The sequence below is a fragment of the Cyanistes caeruleus genome, chromosome 30, assembly GCF_971803275.1.
Source record: "Cyanistes caeruleus chromosome 30, bCyaCae1.hap1.1, whole genome shotgun sequence".
Lineage (NCBI taxonomy): Eukaryota > Metazoa > Chordata > Aves > Passeriformes > Paridae > Cyanistes > Cyanistes caeruleus.
The window spans coordinates 720646-746340 of NC_141730.1; the positions used below are offsets into that span (position 1 = coordinate 720646).

The 25695-nt window shown below is 48.0% G+C and overlaps 2 protein-coding genes across 4 annotated transcripts; both read right to left on the reverse strand.

The window, feature by feature from the left end:
• Positions 1–10277: 10277 nt before the first annotated feature.
• CCT3 (chaperonin containing TCP1 subunit 3) lies at positions 10278–19138 on the reverse strand. 2 transcript variants are annotated; one of them, XM_023941723.2, is made up of 15 exons: positions 18674–19138; positions 18400–18539; positions 16728–16789; positions 16171–16221; positions 16012–16074; positions 15335–15431; positions 14863–14980; positions 14494–14680; positions 13854–14003; positions 13283–13415; positions 12709–12790; positions 12407–12587; positions 11653–11898; positions 11293–11424; positions 10278–10633 (listed from the first exon to the last, which is right to left on the reverse strand). In XM_023941723.2, the coding sequence occupies exons 1-15, from the start codon at positions 18742–18744 to the stop codon at positions 10529–10531; spliced, it is 1818 nt and encodes a 605-aa protein (XP_023797491.2). In that variant the 5' UTR covers positions 18745–19138; the 3' UTR covers positions 10278–10528. The 2 variants fall into 2 exon arrangements, with proteins under 2 accessions (XP_023797491.2, XP_086722022.1); XM_086865896.1 differs by lacking the exon at positions 18674–19138 and having other exon boundaries at positions 17517–18536.
• A 446-nt stretch (positions 19139–19584) lies between these two features.
• On the reverse strand, positions 19585–24488 carry SSR2 (signal sequence receptor subunit 2). 2 transcript variants are annotated; one of them, XM_023941760.2, is made up of 6 exons: positions 24209–24488; positions 22315–22469; positions 21302–21400; positions 20812–20920; positions 20579–20656; positions 19585–19922 (listed from the first exon to the last, which is right to left on the reverse strand). In XM_023941760.2, exons 2-6 carry the CDS (start codon positions 22467–22469, stop codon positions 19812–19814), a joined length of 552 nt encoding a protein of 183 aa, XP_023797528.1. In that variant the 5' UTR covers positions 24209–24488; the 3' UTR covers positions 19585–19811. The 2 variants fall into 2 exon arrangements, with proteins under 2 accessions (XP_023797528.1, XP_023797529.1); XM_023941761.2 differs by having other exon boundaries at positions 24034–24232.
• Between the last annotated feature and the right edge of the window lie 1207 nt (positions 24489–25695).

Consider the following 25695-nt stretch of genomic DNA (forward strand, 5'->3'; position numbering starts at 1 on the left):
ACAAACCATTTAAATTAATAATCAGAACAAAATGAACAGGCGGCAACAAAAGGAGTCTATCCTCACACAGCTGCTTAATGTGAATAATCTCTAGTGTAACTTTTCTCATGACAAGATAGGTCAGGTCTTTTATTCTTACAGGCATTTAGATACATTGACAAGTTTCTGACAATACCTTTATGTTTCAACAGTACTTGCAGCTTATATACTATGAACAATCTATAGCAAGAACCAGTCTTACAATTGTTTTTGAACTCTTCTTTCACAAAATAAGACTCATCTCTAAATTAACACATGTACTTATTAAAATAGACCAAGTTTAGAGTCTCCACAATCCTCTTCTTAATTCGAAACACCAACAATCTTAATTTTAATCTTTTAACTGGGTCCACTTCTGCTTCTGTAATAAGCACAGCTGCAAAACAACACAAGCACTCCTAGAGACGTGTGCACTTGGCAAATTCAAAAGAACAAGAAATCATGGCAGTTCTGAGCCTGATCTTCAGCTAAACACACCATCACAATAACTCCTTTTTAGAAATCATCAGAGAGATGATCAGCATTTCATATTGTGAAAAGAGACAAAATAATTTTCAGCAGCAGTAAAAAGATTTACAACTATCCACAGGATTTTGCTTTTAGGCTGACACCAGGTTCTGCTGTTAAGAATCATGGGCTGTGCCCATCAGCACGGGACACAAACAACATTAGGGTTAACAGCTCTAACACTTATTGACAACCTGATAAGTTTTCACCTCAAGAAGTGACTACTATGCAAATTACTGTAACTTAAAAACTATAATAACTACTATAATAACTACTGTAACTTTAAAATTATAATCAACCACAAAATTCTACGATATTCACTAAAGTAAAGAAATTGGAAGGCATACTAAGAAATGGGTTTGTTTCTCTACAAAATAAATATTGCAGTCACTCAAGAAAAAAAACAAACAGAGCTCACTTCTTTTCCATTTTCTCCCAGGATGCATACTCTTCCTGAAATCTCAAATTTTAAGCACCGACACAACTTATGCAGAAGACCACAGCACCATCATACACGGAATTCTCTCAGAACCCGATAAAAACAAAGGCTTGCAACTTGCAGCTCCCTTGGTCTGGAGCTGATACCATACGCCACTACTGCTCCATATCTCGCACATCTGGCTAAGAAAAAGCTCTCTGAGACTGTTTGACACCAGTCCGTACTCCCGAAATCACAGAACTTAATGTGCCCGAGGTCTCGTAAGACCCCGGCATAGAAAACCTGGGTCCCAGAGGGACTCACCCAGCTCTCTCTCACCATTGGGCATGTTCCTGGCCTGTTTCACAGCTTCAGGAGGTTCCAGGAGTCACTGAGAGCTCCTCCGATCCCCCTGTGCCTGGAGCAGGGAACCCGAACCAGCATCTATGGTTCAATCCAGCTTGCCTGCAGCCACCTAAACACAGCTCTGCGGCTTGAGACCTCCAAAATAAGTTTAAACAATCCAGGGGCACCAAGACTTAGAAGGCCCCTGCCCTTACTTTACTCAAAAGGGATGAGCTGAACTCATCCCCTCAGGGCACCCTCCGTGCCCTGATCTTATCCGGGTTGGAGCTCTGGGAGTTCCCTTGCACTCCTGAGGCTGACCTGCCACTCCGTCCCAATAGCTCAGCAGGGAGTAGCCCTGGGAGCACCATCTCCCAGGAAAACCTTTCACCGCCACCACAGCGGGGCAAAGAAAACTTCTAAAAAAAACCCCCAAAAAACCAAAAACCAAACAACTTCAAACGCTGAATCACATACCAGCTCACCAAAACGACCCCTCCCCCGCAAGCAGCTCTTGTTGCCCAGGGGGGAGGAAAGGCACGGAGGGACCATCACCACTAAAGATAACTTTGGCTTTGCTCTGAGACCAGAGCTGCTATCCCGCTGAGAACAGATTTGATACAACACCCCCGCGGCTCCTGGGCTACAAGCCCCAGTTCTGGTTTGCCCCCCCACACGGGGCTCCAAGACAGGGGCTCGCAGGGAGGAAGCGAATCCCTCCATGTGTCCCCACCGTGATCCAGTCCCTGTGGAAGCACTGACCCGTGTTCACTGTTACTCCAGCACAGCATCGAAAACCTTTCCTCTTTAACAACACAATTCCAAAAAAAAACCCCACAAACTTCAATGCAACAATCACACCTATTTACGCATTCTCACATCTGTTCATTCAACTCCACCCAGTCACAGCAAGATAATAAGGTGTTCTTTACTTCCTTTGTTAATATACGCCCATGGGCACTGTAATATGTCAAATATCCCAAGTTTCTTGGATTATTCCTCAATTTGGCAGTTTTAAATCCAAATTTCTTGGATTTAATCCTCAACTTGACAAAGTTTTAGAGAATCCACATTTTACTCTGTTTTCCCAGTGGATTGTGCCAGGAAAACCTTGGGCTCCCTTTCCCGAGGGGCCAACCCCTCCCCTGAGACCCAGTCCCAGTAACCCGGGGGTTTCTTGCAACCCCCGCTTCCCGCTCCCCCAAAGATTACTTACAATCCGTCTTCTTCTTTGGGTCTTCGTGCACAAGAATTATGGAGCAAAAATACCGCAGTTTTATGGAGCCTTTTTTCCCCTTTCCTTTGCTTTATTTCTCCCCTTCTTGTCCTCGGGTTTTTGACCTGCAGCCGCTTGGTCCACGCTAGGAGAAACAGAATGGGATCTGCTGAACTCAGCAAAGGCGCGCCTGTTTCCCCGTTCTGGATCTCTGGTGGTCCTAGAGGTGAGGTGCTTATCCCGGAAAGAGCCCCCAAAAATTCTTAAAAACAAGTTTCACTTAATAAATTATAAAAAGAATTTAATATAAACAAAAGACAATTAGGAGACAAAAGAAATAAAGCAAAGGGTTAAAACGGCCGGGTGCCCTGGTGGGTTACCAGGAACACACCTGGTATCTCAGGAGTGTCCTTTTTATCCCATCTTTGCTGTGAGAGGTTAATGCATATTCAAGCATGTCCCCTCCCTGGTTCCACCTTCTTGGATCATGTTATTTTCTGCTGGTCAGCATTATTTTGGAGTTTGGTTTCTTTTTTGCCGCAGATGGTCACTTGTTGATAAGAGTCCAGGCCCCTTATACTTCCTCAGAGAGCAGATGGGCTTCATATCTTTCCCCCTTGCCAACGTCCTGGTACCGGCTTTTTGGTAACAGTTTGCTCTCCATTTCCTGCTGCTGATAATAGCCTGTTTTCCACAGCTTGATCCTCCCATTGTCTTGCCTGTTGGAGTTATCTTGCCTTCTCCAGATGAGACATATCCTTACCATTCAGAATTCCTATCTAAGCCTGTAACTTGCTAAGAGAAAAGAATATAGTAAAAGCATATAATATATTTATCAGAATAATTGTGAAAAGCCAATATTTACAACATTAATTCACAACATTACTATATTTATTACATGAGACATATCCTTACCATTCAGAATTCCTATCTAAGCCTGTAACTTGCTAAGAGAAAAGAATATAGTGAAAGCATATAATATATTTATCAGAATAATTGTGAAAAGCCAATATTTACAACATTAATTCACAACATATACATCACTTAACTCTACTCCTGACTCAGGCCGAGAATTACAAGGATAAGGAATTCTAAACTTCAGTTCAAAGGGAGATAGTTGAATATTTCTCTTCGGTCTGGCCCTTACTCTTGCTAAAGCTAGTGTCAAGAGCCACACCCATGGCATATCAGTTTCTATCACTAGCTTTAGAAGATGCTTCTTTATTTTTCCATTCATTTTTTTTTTTCAACTCGACCTGATCTTGTTTTTAAAAAAAAATACTTTAATAATTGACCCTGTAGTTACTGAAACACCTGGGAACACTTCTGGCTACTCATAACAGACATACTATTACCAAAAAATCTCTTCACCCGGGGCATCTCAGTAAAATCTACTTGGTATCTCTGGAAGGGACGTACAGCCCAAGGCCTCCCGCCCCTGGCCAGTTTCTTTGTAACTTTGTTATTTGTCTTAGCACAAATCAAACAACTATCAACAGCTCGTTTTGCCAGAACAAAAAGACCCACAGCAGCATACATTTTGAGGAAGGCTTCTGCTATCCCTCTGGAGCCCCAATGACTCCCTTCGTGGAGCTGTTTTAGCAGTTGGGAGGCTAAAACTTTCGGTATCCACTGCTTACCATCTCTTGTAAACCAATTACCCCCTCTTTCCTCTGCCCCACTCTTTTTAACTATGTCAAGTTCTGGTGGAAAAGACAGCTTCTCTGGCAAGGGGGCAGTTACTGGGAGCAAGGGAAGTAACTTAGAGATTTCTGGCAACAATGCAGCTTTCCGAGCTTCTTCATCAGCCAGTCTATTTCTTACTGCCTCTTCCAAGCACCCTGCCTGGTGTCCCTTGATGTGTATTATTGCTACCTCTTTTTTTTTTTTTTGGTAAATTCACCACCTCCAATAGGCGGGAGATTAAGTTCTCATGAGCCAACGTTTTTCCTCTGCAGGTTAATAAACCTTTCTCTTCCCACAGTTTCCCAAATGCGTATATCACACCATATGCATATTTAGAATCAGTAAAAATATTTACTGTCTTGTCTTGGTATAACTCACAAGCTCTCACGAGGGCATACAGCTCGGCCGTCTGAGCTGACCAGGTGGCTGGTAACCTCCCCCCTTCCTTTAATTGCTTTCCACTCATGACAGAGTATCCTGTAAATCGTCTTCCTTCTATCACGTTTGAAGACCCATCAATAAACACGTTTTCCCCCTCAGGCCATGGGATGTCTCTCAGATCATTCCTTGCCCTAGTTTGTAGATCTATTACTTGAATACAATCATGGAATTTTCCTTGGCTCCCTTCTTCAGGGCCATTCAAACAGGAGGCTGGGTTAAAACTTTCCTTGTTTTTAAATTCTAAATTTTCTTGTTCTAATAGACAAGATTCATATCTTAGCAACTGAGAGCTGGTCATCCACTTAGAGGCTCTCTCAGTTAACAACGCTTTAATCTGGTGTGAAACTTTAACAATCAGATAACCCCCCCTTGTCAGCTTTCGGGCCTCAGCCACCATCAGAGCTGTGGCTGCGCAGTTCTGCAGACAATGGGGCCAGATTCTGGCCACTGGGTCTAACATTTTAGAAAAATAGGCAACAGGTCTCTGTGTTCTCCCATGCTCCTGAACTAAAATTTCTTTTGCGTGACTTTGTATAAACATGATTTAGTTCAGCAGCAAGTAATGCCACTGCTTCAAGCCAATTACATTACATTTCTTTATTTATTCCTTTTTTTCTTTTTAGTAATTAACTACTCCTTATCTTAATTTTTGCATTAAGTCCATCTTAGGCATAGGGAGATGACTAACAAATTAACTTCCATTAAGGAAACTCTAATATTTATAACATTTTATAACTTTTAACATTTAAAACTTTTATTAAGGAAAGAAACAAAATACTTTCCTTTAAAGTTTTCTCATAATTTCCACAGAGGAAGTGCATGACAAATACTCAGGCTTTCTATAGGACACTATTTTTACAAGGTTGCAGTTATAGAATTTGCTTTAGGGCTACAACAAACCACAGACTGGTGGGGATGTTCCTCACAAGGTGTGACTTGCAGCATTGGCTTCATAACTGAAACTTGCCAATTCTGGCTTTTTACAACAAAACATACAAAGAGCAGAGGGGTGTAGTCCCCTCCAAACTGGAGCCATTCTGCACAAAACTTCATATAGACAAATTAATTAAATCTCCAAATTAATTTACTACAATTTTTACAATTCTTTCAAAGAAAGATGGTTAAACTTCTGAGCCCACAGAAGAAACTACAATTCTCACAACTCCTTCGAACGATTAAAAAATTCTTTAGACAATTTTCCCCCTCGGAGATAAAAATTAAGGTGAATCGAGAGGTCTTTGTTTTTACTAAGACACACACCTCTCCTCGATCCAGACCTACTTTAAAAGTTGACAACGGCTCTAGGTTGGTGGATATAATGAGAGCCTTTGACACTCTTAACAATCCATTTCTCTTATCTTCTGGACTTTCTCGGCAGTCCAGCTGTTCTTGGCTTTTTTTTTTTTTTTTTGCAGACATTGCCGTTTTCAGTGTTGTACGCCCTGAAGACAGCACACTGATCCTTTCCCAGCCACTGTTTGGCTTGGGTCTCCCCTTCTGGGGAGAGAACGCCTCTGCCACTTCCTTGTGGCCGATCCCGTCCCCTCTGTCCCGGGGGACCCCTTGGACCTTGCGGTTTTTCTTTCTCTGGCCTGAAAAAGGCTATCACCTTCGCCCTTCCTCCTTGTGCTCACTCTATTTACCACACACTGAATACCAGAGCCAGTTCCTGTCCTGCCACATTGTCCAAACAGCTCCTCCCAGCTCCAGGGCTCCTGGCGGGCACAGCTGGCAGCACCACAGGCAGCCAGGGTGTCCCGCAGCCTCAAAGGGCCGGCAGCTGCTGCTGCCCCTGCCCGGGCCGGTGGGGTCAGGCACTGCCCAGTGCTGAGTCCCAGCAGCCTCACAGGCCCCCAGCCTGTGCTCCTGGTCCTGTACCTCCACTCCTGGTCCCTGCTTCAACCATATCTCTCTACACTCTCCATTAACCAATTCTGTTCCAGCACACAAACACAATCCATCCATCTCCTGCTGCCAAAGACTCTTTCTTGACTTCCTTTATTGCCCCCCCCCCCACCTTGGGCGTGGATTCTCGAGATCCCTTCTAGTTCCAGGCATTGATATGATATGCTGCTCCCTTCCCCCTACACCACTGTTGTTCTCAGGTGGAGCTGTAGGGACAGCACTTCCCTGATCCCTTTTCCCTGGAAGATGAGGATACAGGGACCTGCAGCTGGCCTTAGGTCAGCTGGTACCACCGGAGGACAAGACGGGGGAAGGTGCTGAAAAACATTTTAATCTTCACTGTTTTCTTCTTCCCCACCCCCCGTTTTTCCTCTTCTCCTTTTTTTTTTTTTTTTTTTTCTGAACAAATAGATTTCTTTTGTTGTTTGTTTAAACCATATCAATCCACATTCCCTTTTAATCCATTTTTTTTCCCAGTTCTCCTCTAGATACCTTCACAGAACTCAACACAAATGAATTCTGTTTTCTAAGGTGGCCATATAAGTCCATTTGGCAACTTATACTCTGGACATACATAATAACAATATTTTACCATCATCTCCATAGTTACCTCTGTGTGAATGCATAATCTGTCCCAAGATCTCAGCATTCTCCCCAAGGGACTCTCCGGGGCTACTATGGGATCGTCATCCCTTTTGCCAAGACCCTTCCCGGCTGTACCCTTGCAACCCTCCATGGGTGCTCTGTTTAGCCTGTGCTACCCTCCCTGGGTGCCCTCCCAGGCTTGCTCCCTGAAGATCCCATTTTACTCACCGGTGAGATTTTCAGTGGTCCTTCCCTGTGGACTCTTCACTGACCCCCCTGGTCCGCCTCTCGTCTGTCTCCTGGACAGTCTCGGGAACCCAATCGATCGCCCGGTGCTGGCCGCCACCAAGAGAAGCTGATCACCGAAACTGGGTGAGGCGCGCCTTCAGCTCCGCTTGCTGCCCGCCGCCCCGGACGGTGGAAATATCCCGGACCGAGCCCCCAAAAATATGTCAGGAAAATTAATCCACAAACACCAGAGGTTTATGTCCAAAAAGGAGACAGAGGAGTCCTTTTACTTTATTCAAATAAAGGGAGAGGCCATGGGGCATTCCCCTGGGGTCTCTCAAATTTTTGGAGGGCGCAGCCTCCTTTTTATCCTAATTCCCGGCCGCTTGTCCCTTCTCTCTTTCCCCATAGGCTGAGGTACTTGAGAGGTACAGGCTTCTCAGAACGCCTGATACCTGGGATACCTTTCCCCCCCCCACGCATAATCCCTTCTTAATTCTTAACTTTTGTGGAATTCATGATACTCTTTCAGTGCCTCTTTGATCTTTTAGTGGAATCTATCCCATTGTTTCTGTTGTCTCTCACTGATAGCTGCATCTTATCAGCAGACCCACAGCTTGTTTGTAAAGACAAACCCGTCATTCCTCTCAGGGCTGTCCTGTCCCCTCCTCATCATAACTGCTCACACCTGGGGCTGCTCTGAGCCCTCATCATCCTCACAGCTCAGTTTGTGCTGTTGCCACTCTAAGAGAGAGGGCAGGGGCAGAAGGAACTTGTAGCTCATTCCCTGGACAGCTCATTGTCTGCACCTGACACACTGGGGCACCAGGCTTTCCTTGCTATGGATGAGGACACCTCTCCTCCTCCAGGTGCCCAAGGCTGAAAATGGAATTCCACCTCCACAATTCCATGTGTTTGAGTTTCATAATTCCCGCTGTAATTCCCCATGGATCATAATCCATCACTTCTAAATTTTCCTCTAGAATCACTGCTCACTTGCTTTTCTGTGGAATTGTTTGACACATCGATGCAGATTTCAGGGGTTTGTTTATGGCTTATCCTGACAAGCACAAATGAAATCCAAACATGCAGAATTACAGGGAAATATTGATAAAGTTTATAAATACGCCTCTTCCCTGCAACTCCCTGGCATTGACCTCTAACCTTGGACCCTTCACCTTTGGTCCTGACCATTGACCTTTTACTCTTAACCTCTGAATTTTGACCTTTGACTCTTGACTTCTGCCCTTTGAAGTTTGATTCCCTGATAATTGACCTTTGATCACATAACCTTGAAAAATTAACCTATAACATTGATCTTTGAACATTGATTCACATTTGACCCTTGAAGTCTGAATCCTTGACTTTCAACTTTAATCATTGATGCCTGATCTCTGAGCTTTTGTCCTTGACCTCAGCCCTTGGACCTATGACCCTTAATCTTTCATCCTGCCCCAACATCAATATCACCAACCTACAGTGATTTCAGCACATGAATCTTGCAGTACATATCTCACCCAGTAATGTCAATCCCATTATCAGTCTCTATCCCAGCCCTACAGAGATTATAGCCCCAGCCCTAGAGACCCCTTCCCTGGCCCAGTCATTTCAGCTCCTGGGCCACAAGCTTTATTTCACTGCAAGCTCTCTTCTTCCAGCTCCAGATGCGTTTCTCCACCTCTCCTGGCTGAAACTTCTGCAGGTTCAAGGAGCAGGATCTTCCTCTTGGCTTCAGCTCTGCAACAATTCAGCTCCCACCCTATGGTCTCTGAGCGCACCCCAGAGTCAATATGCCAGTCTCACAATGATTTCAGCTGCAGCCCAAGAGTGCCCTTCCCTGCCCCAGTGATTTCAGCTCTTGAGCCACAAGCTTTATTTCACTGCCAGCACTGTTCTTCCAGCTCCAGATGTGCATTTCTCCAGCTCTCCCAGCTGAAACCCCTCCAGGTTCAAAAAGCAGGATCTTGCTGTTCACTCCAGCTCTACATTTCAGCTGCTGCCCTACTGTCTCTAAGCCCACCCCACAGTGCTTTCAGCTCCAGGACTGCAGTTCCCTTCCCAGCCCAATAGACACTATGCTGGCCACAGCCATCATTTCCTCAATCCAACCAACTTTTTCTCAACTCTAGTTTTTTTCCCATTTTCACTCAAAATCCCAGTACCATACACAATTTCCCAGCCCTACAGCGGCTATCCCAGACCCTGGCAATATCCCAGCATCACTGGCATTTCAGGACTCATTTCACTACAGAGGAGACTACTGAGGGGGTATACACTAGAACTGGAGGCAGCTCTGCAAGGGCGTGTCTCCAGAACAGAGCAGAGGGGCAGAATTCCCCCCCTTCACATGCTGCCCACGCTGCTGGGGATGTGCCCAGGACAATGTGTGGTTTCTGGGCCCTCAGTGTACGTTGTGGCGGCATGGTGAGCTTCTTGTCAACCCATTCCCCCAAATCCTTCTCAGGGCTGCTCTCTATCCATTCTTCCCCCGTCTGTGTTTCGGTGCAGCACCTGCCCTTGGTCTTGCTGAACCTCATGGGCTTGGCACGGACCCGCCTGCCCAGCCCGTCCAAGTGCAGGTGCCAGAAGCCCCTTCCTTCCCCCCACTCCTGCCCTGCTGCAGCCGCACACCAGTGCATGCAGCCCAGGCTGCTCCTGCCCCCCCAAAACGAAGCCCAGGGGCTAAGGGACACCTCTCAATAGGAAACCACCCAGTTTCATCCACCACTGCCCACAGGAGATCCTGACCTTTGGAGGGATTCTGGGGGCAGAGAGAAGCTGATGGCAGCAGCCTGGCAGGTCACTCCAGTCCACCCCCACACTGGGATTTTGCACCAAGACGTTGCCCAGCCCCTCGGCAGAGCTTTTCCATCACACCCCCCTACTCCGTGGCACTAAACACAAAAAGAGCCTGAAACAATGTATTTATTTTGAGGCAATTAGAATTTTCAGTCTGGAACCCTCAGCCCAGCAGCAGTGTCCCCCAGGGCAGAGACAGCAACAGCCACTGCCTTTTCTCCATGTCCAGAGTATTTTCCATCCCTCCCAGACTTTAAACAAACTTTTCCATGTTCAGCCTCGAGATCAGGCCACTGCATTGAGCTCTTCCCCATGTCAAGGTCAAGGCCGCTGGTTCTCCCCTTCAGAGACTCAACCACTCACTCCTGGGCTGCGTCCGGTGCTGCGGACTGCTTGCTTTGGTTGTCACCCTTCTTTTTGTGCCCCGAAACGATGTCATCAATGCGGAGGAGGAGAACTGCAGTCTGCAGAGAAAACCCACACCCAGGGCTCATCTAGGGCTTATCACAAAAGACAAAACCCAGTCTGCCCAGATTTCACACCACACAACCATCAGCCTGGAGTGAAATGCTTCTTTCAGCACAGGAGACGGGAATGGTGTCTCACATGCTCACAGGAGCAGCAATGGGCTGCTTTCCAACCACCAGGGAAACAAGGACACCCATTTTTTCTAGTTGACTGACATAGAAAGGACACAGTATCCCTTGGAGGAACAGCCTTTGATACAACACCGGCAAGGAAATGGCAGGATCTGTAACCAGAAGCGTAGCCGAGACATGGCAGCCCTAGCCAGCCAAAGGGATAAAACTCCCACAACCACTGATGATTTCAGCATGTTGCTGGCACAGGATTGCTCAGGCACAGCTCTGTCTGGCATTGGAAGCAGTGAGAGCACTCTGCACCATTTGCAGGAAAAGGTGGGATGAAACATGATAAAATTAGCCACAGGATCAAAAACCCTGGGAAAGACTGAGTCTGGGCTCCCACATCCCTCATTATCCCACCTCCGAGAACAAGAAGCTCAGACATACCCAGCACTGGGTGTACAATGCCCTTCCAACCATCCCAGCATACAAGGAAGGATGTCCTCCTCTCCCAAAAAATACCCCCAGACTCTCCTTACCTCCACGGCTGTTTTGTAGGTCTGAAGTTTGACAGCCAAGGGCTCCCAGATCCCCAGCTCCTTCATGTCAACCAAGGCTCCAGACTCCCCATTCACCCCCCATGTCTGGCTGCCTTCCTGAGTGTGCTTGGCCTGGAAGCAGAAAGACAGGTCACCCACAATGGGGTGAAATGGAAAATTCCTCTCTGGACCCTCAAACTGACCACGAGCTCAGGAAACTGTAACAGGTCATTAGAATATTCTCCATTTTGGAGTTTATACAAGAACATGCTACTGTTCTGAACAGTGGGAAGAATCCGAGGAGCTGGGTGAAGCAGGAAAAGGCTGACTCTCTCCTGGTGCCCCTGCCAAATGCCTTACCCTGAGCGAAGTCAGAACACGGATTGTACTGGCGCCACAGTTCTGGATCAGTGTCCGGGGAATGACTTCCAGAGCCTGGGCCACTGCACGGTAGGGCCACTGCTCCACACCTGTCATCCCCTTGGACCTCTCCGTCAGGGCATGAGAAACGGCCATTTCAGTGGCTCCTCCGCCTGGCACCAGCTGAGGGTCCATGAGGACATTGCGGCACACCTGCATGGCATCCTGCAGGTTGCGCTCCACCTCCTGCAGCAGGTACAGAATCGCAAAATTTTTGAGGTTGGAAAGTCCTCTAATATCAAGTCCAAACATTCCCCCAGCACTGCCAAGTTCCAAGGTGCCACATCCATACATCTGCTAAATCCCTCCAAGGATGGTGACTCCACTACTGCCCTGGCTACCCTGTGCCAGTGCTTAACCACACTTTCCATGAAAAAATTTCCCCTAACATCCAATCCAAACCTCCCCATGTGCAACTTGAAGCCACTTCCTCTTGCCCTATGACTTGTTATTAGAGCCTGACCCCCAGTGGGCTAGACCCTTCTGTCACTACTAAATAGGGAGCAACATCGTCCTCACTGAGCCCTGCCCCCAGCTCCCTCAGATGCTCCTTGTGCTCCAGACCCTTCCACTGCCCTTCTCATTATTAACTGGAGCATCACACCAGCTGAAAGCCCAGGTCACAGTCTGCTGGTGATGACTCATCACAAAGGAGGCTGGCACAGGAGATGAAGCTGCCTATGCACTTGCTTACCGCTAGGATTTCCTTGCTGGCTCCCCGCAGGATGATGGTGCAAGCCTTAGGATCTTTGCAATCAGTGATGAAAGCAAAATACTCATCTCCTATTTTTTTCACTTCAAAGAGCCTAGCACCGGTTCCCACATCCTCCTCCCGGAGCTCATCTGTGCGACTGACAATGCGAGCTCCACAGGCCCTAGCACACATTAAAAGCATGACATTAGACACTCACAAATCAGAATTGATAACGAGTGAGATCAGAACAATTCCCCGTCACGCAAAGTAGGAATGGGCTTCAGACAGGAGCCAACACCTACCTGGCAATCCGGTTGTTGTCAGTCTTCCGCACCCTGCGGATGGCAGTGATGTTGGCTCTCATCAGGTAGTGCTGGGCCAGGTCTGAAACCAGGTTTGTGCAATTTCAGTAGTGAATCAGCAGTATCATGTCTAACTTCATCTGTTTATCAGTTATCAATCCAGCTATTTTAATTCCAGTCTTTGAAGCAAAAGGGATTACATGAAAAGGCACCTAAATGTAGCTTTTTAAACCAGGCCACAAGACAAAATGGTAGCACAGCTCTCCAGGAGTTAAGACTCAGCTTCACTTGTATTTTGGTATCTTTCCCAAAAGTTGTAAAAGCAAAATATTATTGTAAGAGTCTACTTTCACAAAGCAACATCAAGGATGAACTTCAATGCCTGCAGAGTACACCTATTTGCTAGAAAGCTAAAATAAATCCCAAACCAGATTCAGCACCAGGTTTCAGAGGCGTTGCATTAGTTTGCTGTTGTGGGTTTTGGTTGGGTTTTCTCTAAGTTCCTGAGCAGTGCATTCAACACCATGAACCTCACTGAGATGAATTCAACACAAAGGATCACATGTGCTATTACCAGAAACTCCTTTTTCCGTGATGACTAGATCTGGTTTGACTCTTATCAGATCCTCACACATCTGCTGAATGTACTCTTCCTCCATCTGCAGGATACGGGCAAAGTCTTCCTCCCGAGTAATTTCAATGTCAGTCTATACAAAAGAGTTATAAACAGCTTAGGGTGTTCATTCCAACCTTCACTGTATTAGATACAACTCACCCAGCTTCAAGCAGCTCAACTCCTCCATAATAACCAGGGAAAGAGTCAGGAATGAAAACCACTGATCAAATAAACTGCAACACTGTATCAGTTGAGCATTAACCTTAGCTCAAGCTCAGAAATATTTCTTTTGCTATGACCAGCAGCACTTAGATACACAAATCACTGTAGCTGCTTCAATGAGTCAAAACATTGCAGCCTCACTCCTATTTTTCCCACAACAGAATTAACCCCCACATTCAACAGGCCTCTGAAAGGTTGAACACAGAAAGCCTTTCACCACTTGCACTTTTAACAAGTCATCTGCATTTGTTTGTTTTACTCATCCTAAATCAAGACTTGCCAATGTCTCCAACAGGACTCACTTTACCTGGCTCTCTCCTTTCTTGTATTCCAATGAACAATCCAGAAGGACAATGCGTGGATTCTTAATAAGGCGACGCATTCTGGGATGGGTTACATCTTTATTCACCATGATTCCACGCAAAACGCATGAGTCTTCACTAAAACCACCTGGAATCTGAGAGACACAAGGAAGGGAGAAGATGAGGTGAGTCAGCTGTCTACAAAAACAGAGTCGGTAATCTACAAAAACTTGTGTATCCAAAAGTATCTCTTGAAGTTGTCCCATGTACAGAAAAGGAAAAACATCTCCCAGGTAACCTGCATCCAGATCACTATACAAATTTAATTTTAAGCACACAGACTTAAAGTGGGAAGCCAGGAAAGAACTTAAGAAACTTTTAACATCCTATTGTCTAGCAACATGTTTCTTTTCAATCTTCTATATCCAAGTGAAATTATCTTTTTGACAGGTACCCTTTTTAGAGTTGAAATAGCAGTCACTGTTGGCACTGTAAATGAGCGTGGCTGACATCACTGACTGAAATATCTTCAAGGATTATGTCTGCAGAGAAGTAACACAAAATTCTTCTCAATGCACCCTACAATAAACTAGTTCACAACAAGAAAGGAACACAAGGATAAGAAACACTTCAGGACAAACTCACCTTCTCTACTTTTGCATATTTTTTAATATCAATTTCCTTTCTGCCATTTTCTTCAAACTCCACAGTCTTAACAGCATCAAGGGCAATGCTACAAGCCAAGTCAGACCAGCGGTTTATTGCCTTGGTGTTTATCGCACTCTTAATTATTTTAAGCATCATCTCTTTATTGTTCACATCCACTGGAGTGCTGAGATAAAGGAAAAACCAAAGAGCAAACTGAGCATTAATTCCAAGCAACAATCTAACCCTTCTGACTCCCTCTCCAATTTTGCTGCTGTATTCAACTAACACAGCTGCCCAAAGGAGCAGCTTGGAGCAGTAGAGAAAGTCCACATCCCTCCACTCTAACTTCTGCCAGCCCATACTTACCCAATTTTCTTTAGAATACTGATCATGTCATCAAGAGCCTTACGATAAGCCCAGATGATCACAGTTGGGTGCATCTGCTGTTCAAGAAAGTGTTCGGCAACAGAGAGCATCTCTCCAGCTAAAAAAATTAAAAATAAATCAAAATCCCCCAAGTGAGTTAGAAGGATAATCATGAGTCAAGAAAGGAGAGCACATACCAAAAAAAAAGATATTCTCTATGCATGCAGAGAGTGCTAACATCACCTATACCTTTCTTCACACTTAACTGTGGTTATCATGGGGAAAGAACAACTTCCTAAAGTGTGGAGCTGATCACGTTATGGTCTCATGAACCTAGCACGCCCTCACATTGTAAAAAAACCCTCTCCATCTCAAGGTTACTAAATAACTAAGATGCGTCTCATCATGAGCTCTGCTTAGAAAAATAGTGAACTGCAGCCTTTATGCAAAGTGTCTGAGTCAGTCTCCTTACCAAGGATAATGACAGATGTGGTCCCATCTCCAACTTCTTCATCCTGAGTGCGGCTGATCTCTATCATTGATTTTGCGGCTGGATGCTGGACTTGAATCTAGGTAGGAGCAAGGGGTATGGATTTGTCCCAGAATATTAAAGCAGAAACATCTCACGTCACCCAATGGAACAAACACCACACCTTTAATACAGTCAAAAGCATTCTGTCCAACCACAGTTAGTCTTTTTTTCTTCCTTTTTGACACCAAAAGCAAGCCCTTGTATTTGACAGTATTGTATCTCTTCACTGTTTTTCAGGCATTACAGATTTTAGGATGTTCTTTTAACAGCTCTTTCATGGTAATGATTCTCATCATGTGGCATTGTGAACACAACCATCTACTCAAAAGGTCTCAATGCAGTTGATAATAGCTCCAATTACCAAAGAATTTGCATCAGTCTTATAAACACTTCATGAAAACTTCCCACACTCTATGATCAAAGCCACATTTCTGTAGAGCAAGAACACTTGCTGGATATGTTTCATTTCTCCCCAGTCAGAACCTTTCTTGGTGCAGCTGGTTAGCACTTGCTGGCTCTCAGGACGGCTGAGGAGATCACACAGCTCCACTATCATCCAAGATTCAGGCACATATTGACCTAGTGTTAAGTAAGACAAGCCTTTAGAAGAAACTTACCTCTCTAAGAATAGCATTGCCATCATTGGTCATCACAATCCCACCCATGGGGTCCAAAAGCATCTGCAACCACAAGAGAACCAACACTTGACTGCTCTGTTCCATGTGTGTCTCACTTCTAGTCAGCTGCAGCACAGGCGTTGCAGCACAAATTCTTACCTTCATCATTGCTCTTGGTCCTAAACATGTTCGGATAATGTCAGCAATAGTCTAGATGGAATCAGAGAAATGAGGTAATTCAGAAGGGCATCAAAAAGTCTTTAAAAAACCCATAGTGAAATCAGCAACCCCTGCAAAATTTAAGTGATACAACAATTCTGCTGTGGTTGAGATGCAGCCAAGGTGGAAATGAGAACATGGGGATTATCAAGACACTGGAACCATGCTAAATTATTATCTGAATCAGATGTCAAAACTGAGACATTTTCAGACTTTGCAGAAAAAGGGGGTTTGGTTAAATCCCTTCATGATTATTTATAGGGAACTCATTACATGAACAATGCAGATATTTTATTTTTATATAGAATTTTTATGTAATAGTAAAAAAATCTTCTGCTAACGAAGAAAATTATTTTCCATGCTGCTTCTTCTACTCTATAGTCACATAAAATAGAGAAAATACACTTCACATCCAGTTTTCCCTCTGCAATATATAAACACACACACAAAAAATAATAATAAAAAAAAAATATCAGAACAGCCTGAGAATTTGGTACCTTTGCAGCAGTGATGTTTCCTGTCTGGACTTTTCTTCCAGACTCCCGTTTTGTATTCTGACCTAAAGCACACAGAAAAAATAAAATTAAGTACAATCAAGTACAAAACAACAAGGATGCAGTCACCTCTCAGTCACACATTTAACATGTGACCAGTTTGAAGTCCAGAATTTACAAAACAAATACTGCAGTCACAATGAGAAATACCTTGATAGAAACAGTGTCAGTGAGAAACAACATTCCCTATTATAACAGAACTCCTCATTAGCATCCTGAGACAAAGCTTTGCAACCCTGAAACAGGACCTATTACCCTAGAAAATCAAACTGCAGTGACTCACCAAGATTTGCCAAGGAGCTGCTATTGTACAGTAGAGTCCAGTCAAAAAAAAGTTACGGAGGCTCATGTACAGTAAGCAGAACTGAGCAAACATAAAATTAATCAATCAGTGTTGCTCTGGAACATGAGGGCGACCAGTAGCTGCGGTACCAACTGACTCACAATCACAGCTGGAAACCAGCTCTCACCAAACTCTGCCATAGAGCATATTTGGGCTCAGGGGTGCTTTTCTGCTATTACAAGCCTGGCCTGAGCATGCCCAGATTTACTCAGGAGCAGATGCATGCACAAAGGGAGGTGTAAGACAGAACAAAAGGCAACAACAGTAAGAGCAGAACCAAGTCTCAGGCAAGCAGGCTTATAGAAAAAGGGCCGTGGGCTACAGTGGATGGAGAAAAGATAATGGGATACCCAAACATTAAAAAAAAAAAAAACCAACCCTGAGAATACCTCATGTTGGTGGATGGTGAGAAAATCCTAGAATGGTTTGCATTGGAGTGGATCTTAAAGACTATTTCATTCCAAAATTCTTTCATGGGCAGGGACACCTTCTACTGGAGTGGAGCTCCGAGCTTTGTCCAGCCTGACCTTGGACACTTCCAGGGATGGGGCAGTCACAGCTTCTCTGAGCAATGTGTCAAGGCCTCACCACTCTCACAAGGAAGAATTTCATCCCACTATCCAACCTAACTCTGCTCTCTGGCAGTGGGAAACCATCCCTTCCTATCCTATCACTACAGGCTCCTGTCCAAAATCCCTCTCCAGCTCTCTTGGATCCCCTTTCGGCACTGGGAGAAGCTCTAAGGTCCCCCTGGAGCTTTTACTTCCCCAGGCTCAACACCCCCAGCTCTCCCAGCTTGTCTCCAGAGCAGAGAGGTTTCAGTTTCAGCCCTTGGAGCATTTCCGTGGGCTTCTCTGGACTCGGTCCAGCAGCTCCGTGTCCTTCGCATACCAGACACCCAAGAATTGGTGTTCACATGGGATTCAAACGGGTCAGCACAAAGCAACACGATGAGAAAGACGAGAAAACAGCTGAGAGCGCGGAAGGTCTGACCGCCGCGAGGCTCCGAGATCTCCCGGACAAGGCGCGGCAGAGGCTGTGGGTAGGGAGCTGCGAGGGGGAGCTCCAGCCGCGACGGGGGCGGCAGCGATACCCAGTGAATCCCTCGCAGGAGAGGAGACCCCAGCCGGAATGGGCTGTGAAAGAGCGCCTGGCCATGAGGAGACCCAACATGGCGGCGAGTCAAGCGAGTGGCAAAGTAGGGCGGGGGTCCGAACCGGCCATCCCCTGGCCCTCCGCCCCGGGAGGCCGGGACGGGCCGGCAGAACTTACTGAGAACCAGGACGGGGCGCGGGCCCATCATCGCGGCGGCTCGAGCAGCGGAACCTTCTGGAGCCCGGAACCGTCGCTTCGCAAAGCCGCAACGCCGTGCACCGCCTCCCACCTCCGCGGTCAATCGCGCGTGAGTGCTGCTGCCAATGAGAGCAAACACCCGGCGAGTTCCGGCTGGGAAGTGACGCTACACACAAGAGGCGGGACCGCCCGGGGCTCCGCCCGAGCGCGGTGCCCGCCGCGCCCGTGGAGAGGGGAGGAGCCCTGCACAGACCCAGAGAAGAGGCGGCAGTCCTCAAGGAGCGGGCGCAGAGTGGACATTTCGCTGCCGCCTCGCTGTTGCATCCGGAAGGCACGGGGTCCGAGATGCCACGGGCGACCTCGGTTCCGAAAGGCACACCTCAAGGCCCACCCCCTCGGTCAGCGCGGTGGTCTCGCCCAGCGTGCAGTGCAGGACCCCAGGAAAAAGACGGATCTTGCGGCGGCACCGCCTGATCGAGAGCGCAGGCCGTGCCCGGGTCCCAGAGCAGCAGCTGCTGCTGGAACGAACTAAGCCCGTGCCCCGGGCTCTGGTGTTCCCTCCGAGCAGGGAGGGCCCTTAGCCCTGCTCAGCCACCAGCGGTCATTTTGCGTCCCCGGCAGTTCAGTGTCACCCAGAGGGACAGAAAACCGCACGGGGAAACAACTGATGTCAGAGCACATGGCCTGTTCGCTGTCAGCAGAAAGTTGGAGGCTGTCTAGGAGAGTGGAATGTGGATGGGTGTAGTTAAGCAGAGCACTCCCCAGTGCAAGATGGGAGAGATTCCCAGCCCCTGCACCTGATTCTTGAGGAATTTAACCCTGATTCTCCTCCCTGTGCTCCACCCTCATTGCTTTACAAGCCCACCATGGACCTGGGCAGGCTAGTATGCCAGAGTACAGCATCAACAGGGCAAATCAGCAGCTCTGACATCCTCCATCCAATCAGGTCTGTGGTGTCAGTTCCATCCCACAGGGCAGGCAGCACCTGGAGGGGGCCTTAAGACACGACACCCTGCAGAAAACTGCAGCAGGCAAATGGGAGCTGGAGGCAGCACAGGGGGCAGAGCCCCATAGACAGGCCCCTCTGGGCACTAACACACTGCTTGTATTGTTGCAGCTGCAGAGAAGAGAAGGGTTCTGCCTCCAAAGGGGCTGACAAGGCAGTTTGGGACTCTCGGTTGTTCTTTTTTCTGTTTGCTTGTTTCTCCTTTAGAACACAGAGAACACTTCATCACTGCTGCTGCAGCCCCCAAATCCTTTGCCCAGAGGGCTGAAGCACAGCCCAGGCAGCACCTCGCAGGGGATGCTGCCATCCCAACCCAGCCACTGTTCTTGGGGGTTCAGGGTTGTCCTTTCCCGAGCTCTGGGGTGCTGGTGGCATTTGACTCTGCTCAGTTCTTTTTGGTCTTGGGGGTGTCGTACTTCCTCTTGCTTGAGTACCAGAGCAGTAGGGGGATCCCGATGGAGGGCAGGGTCATCACGCCAAATGCCGCCCAGTCCAGCTAGAGGGAGAAATCGTTAGAAAAGTCAAAACAATCCAGGCCAGAGGAGTCTTACAGCAATGAGGTCAGAGGAGAGAGAGGGGAGACCTTCACACTATCTGCAGCTTCCTCACGCGGGGAAGCGGAGAGGCAGGCGCTGACCTCTGCCCTTAGTGACTAGTGACAGGACCAGAGGGAGCGCCCACAGCTGTGTCAGGGCAGGTTTAGGCTGGATATTAAGAAAAGGCTCTTCTCCCAGAGGATGGTCTCCCAGGCACTGGAAGAGTCTCCCTAGGAAACTGGTCACAGCACCAAGCTTGACAAGAGCTCAGGGGCTGACAGGTGCATGGTTGGGATTCCTGGGATTGTCCTCTGCAGGGCCAGGAGTTGGACTGCACGATCCTTGTGGGTCCCTTCCAGCCTAGGAGGTTCTAAGATTCTACTCTCAGATTTTCTGGCTCAAATTCCACAGTGCAGCTCCTTCACAGAGGGAACTGAGATAGAAACTCAGCCGCTTCTGTGATAGTCCTCTGGAGAACTGACAGGAATTAACTCCAGCTCCCACTGGAACTCTCCAGGTTAGGCAAGCCACGCACACCATGTTCAAACAGGAAGCCACCGCACTGGACTGCAGCTGCCGTGGCACACTTTTCCATTATCAATTGAAAGGTACTTACAAAGTGAGGGGAGAACCTCCTGTCGAAGTCACGCTGAGCCAGGATTCCTCCCTGCCCGGGAGCACTAGTGAAGCCAACCTGGAAAGGCAGGGAAAAGACAGGCTTTGTCACTTTTCCTCCTCGCTCCAGAACTGGGCAGGGTGTGAGCACACAGACACATGTCATCCCTGACCACGCAGCTCCAGGAGCGCAGTCAGGTGTATCTGCAGGGGTCCCGTAAACCATCCACTTACCATGACCTGTGCACCCTCCTGTGCCAAGTATGTGATGGTGGCAGAGGTGAAGTTGAAGTACCCAGCTTTGAGAGGCCGTAGAACCACAGTGTGGGACACGTTACTCGCACTGGGAGCTGGACGTTAAGGAAAACTGTTGTATTTCATCACAGGAAGAAAAGTGAGGAGATGAGAAAGAGCAGCCTGAAGCCAGGTGCAAAAGACAGTGCTGCTGACAGATCTGAGTGCTCATGGTCACAGCCAGCCAGACCCACCCAAGGCTCACCCAGCTGCTCCTCCCCAGGCAAAGGAACTACCCCAGAACCTGGTCCTATCTGCAAGGAACTTTATTTTCACACTGCATCATCCAAAAGAACAGGGGCTTGCATTGGTACCCTGTCCAGGCTCTGGAAAGAATTTCAGAGACAGCAGATGAAGATAGAACAAAAGCTGCAGGATGCTCAGGGACAAGAAAGAGAGTTTGGAGAAATTTAAAAACAGAAAAAGATACGGAGCAATCCTGTCCCACTTGACGTTGAGCATGCCAGAGACAATGCCAAAATCTTCTGGGGGAAAGGAATCATCCGACAGCTCCACATCTAGGGCAGCGCTAAACATAACAAAGAGAGGGGTGAGACAGGAATCTTAAGATAATCTTAAGCCATATGCTCACAGGCTCTGCAGCAAGGTGCACTGACAGTTCCACCCTGACCAAATGGAAGAACTGATTTTTGAAAGATGAAATGTCATCAGTAGAAGATGGGGAAGAGAGCTGAGGTGTCTTACGAGGAGACTGCAGAGAAAGGAAGGAAAAGTTGAGAGAAACAACCATAAGGGCAGGAAAAACACCACTTCTTCCACAACAGGCTTTGGCAATTTACTGAACTTCAGATATCATCCCATGGATTCATACGTTCGCCTAAATAATAACCAAATCCCACATATAAAATTACAGTATCTCATTAAAGTTGTATGAATCCAACATTACAGCACCATATATATTTCTCTTAGTACTGCAGTCAGCATGCATTATTCTGCCTTTAAAAAAAAACAACCTAAAAATCAAAACCCCAAAGCACTTTAATAGTGCCCCCCATTTTATCCAATCAGCTTTTCATTCTGCAAATGAAGCTTTTTACCAGCATCACGGAAATTCTGTTTTATCTTTGTCAGGTCCTTAGTTAAGTCCTGATAGCAAAAAGGAATTTTCATGGAATAAACATGAAAAAGAGCTCACAAAGCCACGAAAGGGAGCTGCATGCATGGGGAGCAGTGTCACAGGACACCACAGGAACTATACCATGCTGGACTGACAGCTTGAGCAGCCACAAGGTGAAAGCAGGGACAAAGGAAGAGGAAGGAAAAGGCAAATTTCAGGGTCAATCTTTCAGGCACTGCTGGAAAGCTCAGAGTTAGAGGGAGCAAAAGCAGCAGCACATCACGCAGCACAGAAATTGCCTTGTACCCTGCAGCCACACAGAGAACATTTGCTCATGGTCAGTATTGAACCTGGACAGGGCTTACCTGGAGCCAACGTTGTAGATGTTGTACTGCAAAGTCAAGTCCTTGCCCTCCACTGCATATCTGTTTAACAAGGATTTGGAGGCCAGGAGCCTGGCGCCATCCTCACAGTGAGCCACAGACACCAGGGCAAACACGGCAAGAAGTGGGACCTTCATCTAGAAACACAAGGAAATGGAATGTCACTGATCACTTGATATCTCTGAACACTTGCCTGTGAGCATGTAAGAATTGGCACAGGAGTGTCCCAGATCTGCAGCCATGGAAGAAAAGTTGATGATATTCTCCTCCTTCAAAGCCCTGGCCAGTATCACTCACTCTCCTTTACAGAATCGTGGAACATCCCGAGTTGAAAGGAACCTGCAAGGATCATTGAGTCCAACCCCTGGGACTGCACATCTCAGTAATGGGCAAAGCTTTCAGATCACTAAGCCTCTTTGAATAACTTCCAGAGCAAAAGCTTTGGCAATTAACAATTTCATCAGTTTTAGCAACTAACAGTTAACTGTCCTTGCAAAGCCTGGCAACTTGCCAACACTGTCTTACACAACAGAGTTAGTTCTTCTCAGAAAGCACTTCCAGCATTTATTCTTTCCTATTTCCATCCACTGAGAAACCACCAGCTCCCTCCAGTGGCTTTTATGATCCCCTGCACGAATCCCTGCTTCAGGCTGCACGTCCTGACTTGTCCAAACACAGCACCTCTAAAGCCACTCTGTTGAGAGGACAAGGAGACAACAGGAACACTACAAATGTGACCAGTGAGGACACTTGATGGGGCTTTTAAATGCAAAAACTGTTTCAATAACACGGCCTCTGCCCTCCACAGTCACAGGGTGGTAGGGGCTGGACAGGACTGTAAAGACCATCCAATTGCACCCTCCTTGTCATGGGCAAGGACGCCTTCCAGTAGACCAGGTTTCTCCAAGCCCCGTCCTTCAACACTTCTAGGGATGGGGCAGCCACAGCTTCTCTGGATAACCTGTGCCAGTGACTCACCTCCCTCACAGGGACCAATTCCTTCCCAATATGCCCTCTGGCAGTGGGAGGCGTTGTTCTATCACTCCTGGCCCTTGTCCAAAGTCCCTCTCCAGCTCTCCTGGAACCTCTTTAGGCCCCTGAAGGGGCTCTGGGTCTCTCTTCTCAACACCCCCAGTTCTCCCAGCCTGTCTCCAGAGTAAAGGGGCTGCAGCCCCTGAATTATTTCCATGGCCTCCTCTGGACTCACTCCAGCAGCTCCACATCCCTTCTGTGCTGGGAACCCCAGAGGTGGAGGCAGCTCTGCAAGGGCGTGTCTCCAGAACAGAGCAGAGGGGCAGAATTCTCCCCCTTCACATGCTGCCCACGCTGCTGGGGATGTGCCCAGGACAATGTGTGGTTTCTGGGCCCTCAGTGTACGTTGTGGCGGCATGGTGAGCTTCTTGTCAACCCATTCCCCCAAATCCTTCTCAGGGCTGCTCTCCATCCATTCTTCCCCCGTCTGTGTTTCGGTGCAGCACCTGCCCTTGGTCTTGCTGAACCTCGTGGGCTTGGCACGGACCCGCCTGCCCAGCCCGTCCAAGTGCAGGTGCCAGAAGCCCCTTCCTTCCCCCCACTCCTGCCCTGCTGCAGCCGCACACCAGTGCATGCAGCCCAGGCTGCTCCTGCCCCCCCAGACGAAGCCCAGGGGCCCAGAGTGGCTCAGGGACACTTCTCAACAGGAAACCGCCCGGTTTCACCCACCCCTGGCCGCGGAAGATGCCGACTCTGACGCTCAACGCCAGAAATCGGCCGGTCCTTCCTGGCTGCCCTGAGCCGACGACCGATCCTCTCCTACAGACCCTTCCCCAGCGCCCCCCAGTCTGTCCAGAAGCCCGAGGACACAGCCTCGAGCTGCACCGGGCCTCTCGCCCCTCACCGTCTCTCCCGCCGCCAACGCCGCAAAGACGAGTCAGCGCAGCCGCGGCGGAAATGGCGCACGTGAACCGCGCCTCAGGGAGGCCTTGCGCTCCCTGGGAAATGGAGTGTAAGCCCGTGCGCACGCAGGGACTCCGCACCTGCGCAGAGCACGCTTCCTGCGCTGCCCCATCGCCCGCTGCTGGCGTACTGCGGCGGAGCGGGTGGAAGTGGTGGCGGGGTGGCGCGTCGTGCTGGGCCGGGGCTGTAATAGGGCTCTGGAGAAGAGCAGGACGTGTGTCTCGGCACGACAGGCTGCTCTGCTTAAGTACACCCACCCACATCCCCCTCTCCTAGACAGCCTCTAGCTTTGTGCTGACAGTGCGTCAGGAAATGTCCGCATTTGCCCTGGTGCAAATGTCAGTAACAAAACAAACCTGCTGGCATTTCCTGTACTGCCGGAAGCCTTGAGAGCTTCCCTGTGCCCTTGTTCGTCAGGCAGCTGCCTCTGGTGGAGAAAGGGCCACGGGACCCTCTCCTGTACACATTTTGCCGCTTACACATACACAGATGAACAGCCCATATGCACCAATCCTGGGCCCTCCCACTAGGTGTCTGTGCTGCCTCAAGGCCTTTCATTAGGGATCCCCACTGCCAGCCTATGCCAACACTTCTTCCTACGGCCACTTTCTTCTTTCCCTGCCGCCTCAGGCAGAAGTTCTCCAAGCTGCAGACAAAAGCAAGACAGAGGTCCAATCCCTTTTGGCCATTAAGGCCACTTAACTATTCTCTCTCCCACCCCATCCCACCTCTCTGCATGGTTTGCTGCAGCCAGGACAGGCTGAAACACTGATACAACACCCATCCTGGCTCTTAGAACCTCAGCTCTTTTTCTGTGAAGCAAGAGCACTTTCAGGAAATGTTTCATTCCTCCCCAGTAAGCACCTGTCTTAGTGCTACTGGTCAGTATGTGATGGTTTTCAGGCCAGAACAGGACATCACACAGCTCCATTGCCACCCACATAACTGTACTCTGGAAGACCCTGACTTGGGTTAAGGAGGGATGAAGCCACACCCTGAATCTCAGACTGGCAAAACACCAAGCTGTGCTAATGGACCAGGGAGAGAAGTAATCATGTGTCTGATATCAGGTTTAAATGAAGCCATTTTGCTCTCTACTTTCTATTGAAAATCAAGAACCTTTTCAATATGACTGGCTGCACACCTTGTAGCAGTCAAGGTGCCAAGACTTAAGAACCTTTACAGGAACCAGGCAAAAACTTTATATTGATGGCAGCAGATTTGTGAATACAGGTAAATTACCCCTGGTGGGATGGAAGAGATCAGTGGTATCCCTGAGGGTCGGTGTCAAGGACCCCCAGGATGGCATTGACCCATAGAGCACCACCCCATGCCCACAAGTCTCCTGCCCTCCACCTGCCTCACTCGCTTCTTGGGCATCCAGCTGCCTGACCTGCAGAGCAGCCAGGTTTCAGCACGTGCATCACG

Coding starts and splice junctions, on each gene's coding strand:
- SSR2 (XM_023941760.2), bottom strand. CDS start 22,469: ATGAAGGTCCCACTTCTTGCCGTGTTTGCCCTGGTGTCTGTGGCTCAC. Junction 21,401..22,314: donor ATCTACAACGTTGGCTCCAG/GTAAGCCCTGTC, acceptor TGTTATGTTTAG/CGCTGCCCTAGATGTGGAGC. Junction 20,921..21,301: donor AAGTGGGACAGGATTGCTCC/GTATCTTTTTCT, acceptor TCCAGCTCCCAG/TGCGAGTAACGTGTCCCACA.
- CCT3 (XM_023941723.2), bottom strand. CDS start 18,744: ATGCAACAGCGAGGCGGCAGCGAAATGTCCACTCTGCGCCCGCTCCTT. Junction 16,790..18,399: donor GCGCCCCGTCCTGGTTCTCA/GTAAGTTCTGCC, acceptor TGTGTGCTTTAG/GTCAGAATACAAAACGGGAG. Junction 12,791..13,282: donor CACGGAAAAAGGAGTTTCTG/GTAATAGCACAT, acceptor ACCTGGTTTCAG/ACCTGGCCCAGCACTACCTG.